This window comes from Mustelus asterias, chromosome 12, assembly GCF_964213995.1.
Source record: "Mustelus asterias chromosome 12, sMusAst1.hap1.1, whole genome shotgun sequence".
NCBI lineage: Eukaryota > Metazoa > Chordata > Chondrichthyes > Carcharhiniformes > Triakidae > Mustelus > Mustelus asterias.
In genome coordinates this window covers 76163206-76172567 of record NC_135812.1, presented here as the reverse complement: position 1 = coordinate 76172567, position 9362 = coordinate 76163206, and the positions used below count along the sequence as shown (strand labels likewise).

The window sequence follows — 9362 nt, the reverse complement described above, 5'->3', positions numbered from 1 at the left end:
GAGGGGATGGGGGGGAGGGGGTGGGTGTGGTGGGGGGGGGAGGGGGTGGGTGTGGTGGGGGGGGGAGGGGGTGGTGGGGGGGAGGGGGTGGTGGGGGGGAGGGTGTGGTGGGGGGGGAGGGGGTGGGGGGGGAGGGGTTGGGGGTGGGGGGGAGGGGAGGGGGTTGGGGTGGGGGGGGCGGGGGGTGGGGGGGAGGGGATGGGGGGGTGGGGGGGAGGGGATGGGGGGGTGGGGGGGAGGGGATGGGGAGATGGGGATGGAGGGGATGGGGGGATGGGGATGGGGGGGATGGGGATGGGGTGGGGTGGGGGGAGAGGATGGGGGGGAGGGGATGGGGGGGTGGGGGGGAGGGGATGGGGGGTGGGGGGAGGGGATGGGGGGTGGGGGGGGAGGGGATGGGGGGGAGGGGATGGGGGGGTGGGCGGGGTGGGGGGGGGAGGGGATGGGGGGGTGGGGGGGGAGGGGATGGGGGGGTGGGGGGGGAGGGGATGGGGGGGTAAAGGAGGCATTGGTGAGTGGGACAAAATGGAGGTATGTAGCACGAAGTGAGAGGGATTGGGTGGGTGGGGGTGGTTGCAGAAGAGTTGGTGGGGGTGGACACTGAAAGAACAAGTGGCTGCCATCGGACATGTAGTTGTGTAGACAGTCTGCTTCTGAGACAGTCTGAAGCTTACCTGCAGGACTGTCACACACTGCTGGTGCAGGCTGACCCCAGGCACTCTCTGCAAATTGATCCAGCGTCGAGTCCCCTGGATTTGTAAAGGGGTCAAATGTGGAGCTGTCTGCAAGAAGGATAAAAACATGAAGGGAGGAGAATAAACATACAGATTCCCAGCCTTCAGCCCTGACCCTCAACCCCACCACCCAGATCAGGGCTGTCAGCTCCCTTGGGCATCTTGATACAGATGTCATTTGTTCCGCGGAATTTTAAAGCCATTGTGATTCTACTGGAATCTCTATTGCTTTGTGATAAGTGGATATTTGATTGTTGGAGCCATTGAGTTTTAAAGCATGGAAAGAAGTCCTTCGGCCCATCTTGTCTATGGAATAGAAACTAGAAGCAGGAGTAGGCCTTTGAGCCTGCTCCGTCATTCATTTTGAACATGGCTGATCATCGAATTCAATATCCTGATCCCCCGCTTCCTCCCATATCCCTTGATCCCTTTAGCTCCAAGAGGTATATCTAATTTCTTCTTGAAATCAGACAATGTTTTGGCCTCAACTACATTCTGTGATAGTGAATTCCAAACATTCACCACCCTCTGGGTGAAGAAATTTCTCCTCACCTCAGTTCTAAAAGGTTTACCCCTTATCCTCAAACTATGACCCCTAGTTCTGGACTCCCCCACCATTAGGAACATTCTTTCTGAACCTGCCTGTCTAACCCTGTTAGGATTTTATAAGTTTCTATGGGATCCCCTCTCACTCTTCTAAACTCCAGTAAATATAAACCTAACCGATTTAGTCTCTCCTCCATCAAGCACCTATTTATTCTAATCCCATTTTCCAGCACTTGCTCCGTAGCCTTGTATTCTATGGTGTTTCAAGTGCTCATCTAAATGCTTCTTAAATTTTGTGAGGGTTCCTGTCTCTACCAGCCTTTCAGGCAGTGAGTTCCAGATACCCACCACTCTTTGGTAAAAAAGCTTTTTCCTCAAACCTCCCCTACATCTCCTGCCCATTGTCCTAAATCTATGCCCCCTGGTTATTGACCCCTCTATTAAGGGGAACAGTTTCTCCCTTTCTATGTCCCTCATAATTTTGTACACCTCGATGAGGTCCCCCCTGAGTCTTCTCTGCTCCAAGGAAAACAACCCCAGTTTATCCAGCCTCTCTTCATAGCTCAAATGATCCAGCCCAGGCAACAACCTGGTGAATCTCCCCCTGCACCCTTTCTAGTGCAATCATATCCTTCCTATTGTGTGGCGAACAGAACTACACACAGTCCTCCAGCTGTGGCCTAGTGACTGTTTTATACAGCTTCGTACAGCTGTTAATCCTTTCATTTGTCATCACATCCAATTCACCTCCATAACATCACCCAACTCCGTCCTTGTTAAAGCTCATCCAGGGCTTAGGAACAGAGGACTGGGAATCAGCCATTTAATCACTCGAGACTTTTCCAACATTTAATACTGGTCTGTGGCTAACTCCATGAACCTGCTTCTGCCCATTACCCTCAATGCCTTCGGTAAACAAAAATCTATCAATTTAATCATTAACAATTGATTTAGAATCAATTGCCATTTGACAAAGAGAATTCCAAACTTGGAATCCTCACGAAGATGTTTTCCTAAACTTACTCCCGAAACACCTGGTTCTAATTTTTAGACTATGGTTCTCAAACTAGCAGAAATAGTTTCTCAACATCTGTTCTCTTTAATATCTTGAAAGCGTTGATTAAATCACCTTTAACTGTCTAAATTCCAGGGATGCAACCCCAGTTTGTGTAACTTCTGCCTGTAATTTAACCCTTTGCAGTGCAGGTATCATTCTGGTAAATCAATGCTGCATTCCATCCTCGGTTCTCCAGGTGAGGTCTAACCAGGACTTCAGAAAGGTGAATCATCAATTCCACCTTGAATTTTATTCCGAGATAGAAAAGCCAAGATTCCATTCAGTTTTTTGATTATTATCTGTATCTGTCCATCACACTTCAATGATCTTTGTACCTGCATCCCCAAGTCTCTCTCTGGCCCTCCTATTTTCAACTCTTTTTCGATCCAAAGTGTTACCTCTAGTTTGTTACCTCCATACTTGACTATTTCAAAGTTCTCCTGGCCTGCCTATCTTCCATCCCCATAAAACGTTATCATATCCAAAACCCTGCTCTTTATATCCAAACTCTTGCCAAATCCTGTTCATTTAGCAGCCCTGTGTTTGCTGACCTACACTGGCTCTCAGTTCATCAAAAGCCTCCATTTTTAAATTTTCATTCTTGTTTCAAATGCCTTCAGGGATTTGGTGCCTCCCCCAACTCTCCAGTCTCACTATTGGGCCAATCAGAGCCTGGCCCCTCCCCCTAACTCTCCAATCTCACTATGGGCTCCAGGTGAAAAACCCAATTAGAAAGTGGCAGGCTGAGAAAGTTTTCAAAACCTGATCAGCATAATGAAAATGTGAATACCTATTTCAAATTAAAGACTCATTCACAGGATGTGGGCATCACTGGCAGGGCCAACATTTACTGCCCATCCCTAATTGCCCTTGAACTGAATAGCTTGCTCGGCCAATTCCAGGGTCACATTGTCAATCGCTGGAGTTTCATGGTCACATTCTGACTTTTAATTCCAGATTCTTATCAAATTCAAATTTATCCACCTGTGGTGATGGGATTCGAACCTGGGTCCCCAAAGCATTATCTTGATTCACTGGATTACTAGTTCAGTGACAATATGAGCAGCACGGTGGTTAGCACTGCTGCCTCACAGTGCCACTGCCTCACAGCACCAGGGACCCAGGTTCAATTCCTGGCTTGGGTCACTGTCTGTGTGGACTTTCCTCCGGGTGCTCCGGTTTCCCCCCACAGTCCAAAGATATGCGGGTTAGGTGGATTGGCCATGTTAAATTGCACCTTAGTGGCAGGGGGACTAGCTAGGGTAAATGCATGGGGCTATGGGGATAGGGCTTGGGTGGGATTGTGGTTGGTGCAGACTTGATGGGCTGAATAGCCTCCTTTTGCACTGGAGGGATTCTATGATTCTATGATAACCCTTTTCATTTTAATTTAATTAATTTTCTAAACTCAAGGGGGTACAAGCCAAGTCTATGCGACCTGTCCTCAAATTTTAACCCTTTTAGCCCTGATAGAATTCTGGTGAATCTGCACTGCATTCCCTCCAACGACCAATATAACCTGCCCAGGTGTGATACCAGAACTGAACAGTTGTTCTCAGTGAGGTGAATGATGCCAGATTTGATGCGACAATAGGTGAGGAATGCAGGGCTAGGAGTCTCCATTTAATCTCCCACATTTTTATTGAATTCAAATCTTATCATTTGCCATGATAGGATTCGAACCCTGGTCCTCAGAGCATTACCCTGGGTCACTGGACTAATAATACCACTGCTCTACTGCCTCCCCTATTAATGCTCTGAGGACCTGGGTTCAAATCCCACAAAGAGATGAAGAAATTCGAATGAAAAATCTAATGATGACCATGAAACCATTGTCAATTGTCGGAAAAACCAATCTGGTTCACTAATGCCCTTTAAGGAAGGAAATCTGCTGTCCTTACCTGGTCTGGCCTACATGTGATTCCAGAGCCACAGCAATGTGGTTGATAAATGCCCTCTGATGTGGCCTAACAAGCCACTCAGTTCAAGGGCAATTCGAGATGGGCAACAAATGCTGGCCTTGCCAGCGATGCCCACATCCCATGAATAAAAATACATCCTGAGAGTGAGTCTGTACCCCTCAATGTACTGTAACAGGCAAAGTCATCTGAGCCTGAAATATTTTGGTTTTGTTACAATGTTACTGGCTGCTAGAGAGTATATAAGCTCGAGGAGTTTTGCCGGTTGGTTGGCAGGCAGGGAATTGGCAGCCGGAAGCTGCTTCCCATTTTGCTGGCACATTGGTACCTGGTAGAGTGCTGGTGTTGTTGTTGGATGACACGGTTACCCATGGGTCGACACTGGACTGGGTAGTTGCTGCTGGGCCAGACGTCTGGGCCCAGAGGTCCGTGTCCCACATCTGTGGAGAGGCAGCAGCATTGCTGTCTAAAGATGGCCATGAAGTTGCAGCACTCGGGACAGACGCTTTTGTACCTGAAGGAAATCACACAAAGTCTGTCAGCGTTCAGTTAAAGAGCCGCAGCTACTGGAGCAATTGAGATAGGATTCCTACTTGTTGAAGGTACCTCCCTATTCAGTGCAGCTTTGAGTGGGATCCCTGGCTCTTACAGAACTCACTCCCCTTCCTACCACCACATCCCCCGCTCACTCGGCCCCAGGGCAATCCAGACATACGGATTTTGAAGGTTAGCTGATGTGCCTCTGGTCTCACTCAGGCTCTGCAATAGCCTCCCTGATAAAACCCAAAAATGGTGTGGTCATTGACATGCCTGCAACAGCCAATGAGTTAGAAGCAGGGCTGGACTCATAGCTAAGAGTCTAACGTAGACTGAGTTTGTTTCCAGAGTCTGAAGCCACAATCAAAACTGCAACGACAATGTCCTGTTAAAAAACAGGCATCCTATTAAAAAAACTGGGCAGCAAGGTGGCACAGTGGTCAGCACTGCTGCCTCACAGTGCCAGGGTCACAGGTTCAATTCCTTGCTTGGGTCACTGTCTGTGCGGAGTCTGCACATTCTCCCTGTGTCTGCGTGAGTTTTCTCCTCTCCCAAAGTCCGAAAGATGTGCAGGCACTGGCGTGTGGCGACTAGGGGATTTTCACAGTGACTTCATTGCAAGCTTACTTGTAACACTAATAAATACATTTTAAACAATGTCCTGTTAAAAAACAGAGTACAGAGTGCACGACAGCTGCAGAATATAAATTATTGGAGTAAAATTTACCGGCAGTAGTGAGGTACCCAATGAGCACCCCTCACCACCCCTGACACATGCGATCCTTAAATCAGGAGGAGGAAGCTTTGTTAGTGCTCACTGTCTTGTCAAATACAGCCTGGAGCCCCGTCACCCTCTGTTCAGGGGTGGTATGCTTTGGAGAGAGTACAGAGGAGGTTTACCAGGATGTTGCCTGGTATGGAGGGGCTTAGTTATGAGGAGAGATTGGGTAAACTGGGGTTGTTCTCCCTGAAAAGACGGAGGATGAGGGGAGACTTAATAGAGGTGTATAAAATTATGAAAGGCATAGATAGGGTGAACGGTGGGAAGCTTTTCCCCAGGTCGGTGGTGACGTTCACGAGGGGTCATAGGTTCAAGGTGAAGGTGGGGGGGAGGTTTAACACAGATATCAGAAGGACATATTTTACACAGAGGGTGGTGGGGGCCTGGAATGCGCTGCCAGGCAAGGTGGTGGAGGCGGACACACTGGGAACGTTTAAGACTTATCTAGATAGCCACATGAACGGAGTGGGAATGGAGGGATACAAAAGAATGGTCTAGTTTGGACTCAGCGGATCTGGCAGCATTGGTGGAGAGAGAAACAGAGACCATAAGACATAGGAGCAGAATTAGGCCACTCAGCCCATCAAGTCTGCTCCGCCATTCAATCATGGCTTATATTTTTCTCATCCCCATTCTCCTGCCATTTCCCCATAACCCTGATCCCCTTATTAATCAACAACCTATCTGTCTTAAGGACACTCAATGACCTGGCCTCCACAGCCTTCTGTGGTAAAGAGTTCCACAGATTCACCACTCTCTGGCTGAAGAAATTCCTCCTCATCTCTGTTTTAAAGGATCGACTTTTAGCCTGAGGTTGTTCCCTCTGGTTCTAGTTTTTCCTACTACTGGAAACATCCTCTCCACATCCACTCTATCCAGGCCTCGCAGTATCCTGTAAGTTTCAATAAGATCCCCCCTCATCCTTCTAAACTCCAACGAATACAGACCCAGAGTCCTCAACTGTTCCTCTTATGACAAGCTCTTCATTCCAGGGATCATTCTTGTGAACCTCCTCTGGACCCTTTCCAAGGCCGGCACATCCTTTCTTAGATATGGGGCCCAAAATTGCTCACAATATTCCAAATGGGGTCTGACCAGAGCCTTATACAGCCTCAGAAGTACATCCCTGCTCTTGTATTCTAACCCTCTCGACATGAACACTAACATTGCATTTGCCTTCCTGACTGCCGACTGAACCTTCACGTTAACCTTAAGAGAATCTTGAACAAAGACTCCCAAGTCCTTTTGTGTTTCTGATTTCCTAAGCATTTCCCCATTTAGAAAATAGTCTATGCCTCCATTCCTCCTTCCAAAGTGCATAACCTCACACTTTTCCACATTGTATTCCATCTGCCACTTCTTTGCCCACTCTCGGAACCTGTCCAAGTCCTTCTGCAGCCCCCCTGTTTCTTCAATGCTACCTGTCCCTCTACATATCTTTGTAACATCTGCAAACTTAGCAACAGTGCCTTCAGTTCCTTCTTCCAAATCATTAATGTATTTTGTGAAAAGTTGTGGTCCCAGCACCGACCCCTGAGTCACTGGCTGCCATCCTGAAAAAGACACTTTTTTTATCCCCACTCTCTGCCTTCTGCCAGTCAGCCAATCCTCGATCCACGCCAGGATCTTACCCTTACCACCATGGGCACTTAACTTATTTAACAGTCTACTATGCGACACCTTGTCAAAGGCCTTTTGGGAATCTAAATAAATCACGTCCACTGGTTCTCCTTTATTTAACTTCCTTGTTACCTCCTCAAAGAACTCTAACAGATTTGTCAGACATGACCTCCCCTTGACAAAGCCATGCTGACTCAGTCCTACTTTATCATGCACTTCCAAGTCCTCTGCGATCTCATCTTTAATAATGGACTCTAAAATCTTGCCAATGACTGATGTCAGGCTAACCGGCCTAATACTTTCCTGTCTGCTGTCTCTCTCCCTTCTTAAACAGCGGTGTTACATTCGCTACTTTCCAGTTCTCCGGTACCCTCCCTGCCTCCAGTGATTCCTGAAAGATCACCACCAATACCTCCACAATTTCCTCAGCTATCTCTTTTAGAACCCTGGGGTGTAGTCCATCCGGTTCAAGTGATTTATCCACCTTCAGACCTTTCAGTTTCCCCAGAACCTCTCCTTAGTGATGGCCACTACACTCACCTGTGCCCCCTGCTTCTCCTGGAGCTCTGGCATCCCACTGGTGTCTTCCACCATCAAGACTGATACAAAGTAACTATTCAGTTCCTCTGCCATTGCTTGGTTTCCTATTATTACTTCTCCAGCCTCATTTTCCAGTGGTCCAATGGCTTTTCTTGCCTCTCTTACCTTTTATATATTGAAAAAAACTCTTCCAATCTTCTTTTATATTACTAGCTGACACTCATATTTCATCTTCTCCCCCCTTATTGCTTTTATAGTTGTCCTCTGCTCGCTTTTAAAGGCTTCCCAATCCTCTGGCTTCCCACTAATCCTTGCCACTTTGTATGCTTTTTCTTTTGCTTTTATGCTGTCATTGACTTCCCTCATCAGCCATGGATGCCTCATCCTCCCCTTAGCATGTTTCCTCCTCCTTGGGATGAATTTCTGTTGTGCCTCCCGAATAACTCTCAAAAACTCCTGCCATTGCTGTTCCACTGTCTTCCCTGCTAGGCTCCCTTTCCAATCAACTCTGGCCAACTCCTCCCTCATGTCCTTGTCGTTATCTTTATTTAATTGGAAAACCATTACATCTGATTCCAGCTTCTCCCTCTCAAACTGCAGGGTAAATTCTATCATATTGTGGTCACTGCTCCCTAAGGGTTCCTTCACCTTAAGTTCCCGAATCAAGTCTGCCTCATTACACATCACCAAATCCAGAATTGCCTGTTCCCTAGTAGGCTCTGTCACAAGCTACTCCAAAAAAAACATCTCTTAGACATTCCACAAATTCCTTTTCTTGGGATCTACTACCTACCTGATTTTCCCAGTCCACCTGCATATTGAAGTCCCCCATGATTGTTGTAATATTGTCTTTTTTATATGCCTTTTCTATCTCCTGATTTATTTTCTGCCCCACATTCTGACTATTGCTAGGAGCCTGTACAGAACTCCCATCAGAGTCTTTTTACCTTTGCGATTCCTCAACTCTACCCACAGAGGTTCTATGCCTTCTGATCCTATATCACTTCTTGCTATCGATTTAACTTCATTCCTTACTAACAATGCAACCCCGCCCCCTTTGTCCATCTGCCTGCCCTTTCGATAGAACACATATCCTTGGATATTTAGATCCCAGCCCTGATCCCCTTGCAGCCACGGCTCTGTGATGCCCACAACATCGTACCGGCCAATTTCAATGTGTGCAACAAGCTCATTTACCTTGTTCCGTATACTGCGCGCATTTAGGTACAACATCCTCAGTCCTGCATTGACCACCTCCCTTCTCATACTTGTCACCTTTTTTGCTCTGCCTGAGGTTAGATTCCTGCCACCTTCTATGCTCTCTGTTCGATTACGTGATCTGGAAACTTTACTGACCTCTCCTGAGCCCTCAGCTCCATTAACCTGCACTTCTACCCTCTCCTTTAATTTTGATTCTCTAATTCTCCATACAACTGAACCCTTCCCCCGCATTATTTACTTTAAAGCCCTATCTACAACCCTAGTTATACGATTCGCCAGGACTCTGGTCCCAGCACGATTCAGATGAAGACTGTCCCATCGGAACAGATCTCCTCTTCCCCAATACTGGTGCCAATGTCCCATGAATTCAAACCCCTTCCTCCCACACCAATCTTTGAGAGTTAGTG

The 9362-nt window shown here is 47.4% G+C and overlaps 1 protein-coding gene across 1 annotated transcript in view; it reads right to left on the bottom strand.

Annotated features, from left to right (window-relative positions):
* Positions 1 to 9362, bottom strand: part of LOC144502042 (epsin-3-like) — an 82360-nt gene that overhangs the window by 2607 nt on the left and 70391 nt on the right. Inside the window, exons 7-8 of the mRNA XM_078226053.1 lie at positions 4585 to 4770; positions 602 to 782 (exon numbers count right to left, since the gene is read on the bottom strand). Of these exons, the coding sequence (XP_078082179.1) occupies positions 602 to 782; positions 4585 to 4770 (367 nt within the window). The remainder of the gene's footprint in view (positions 1 to 601; positions 783 to 4584; positions 4771 to 9362) is intronic.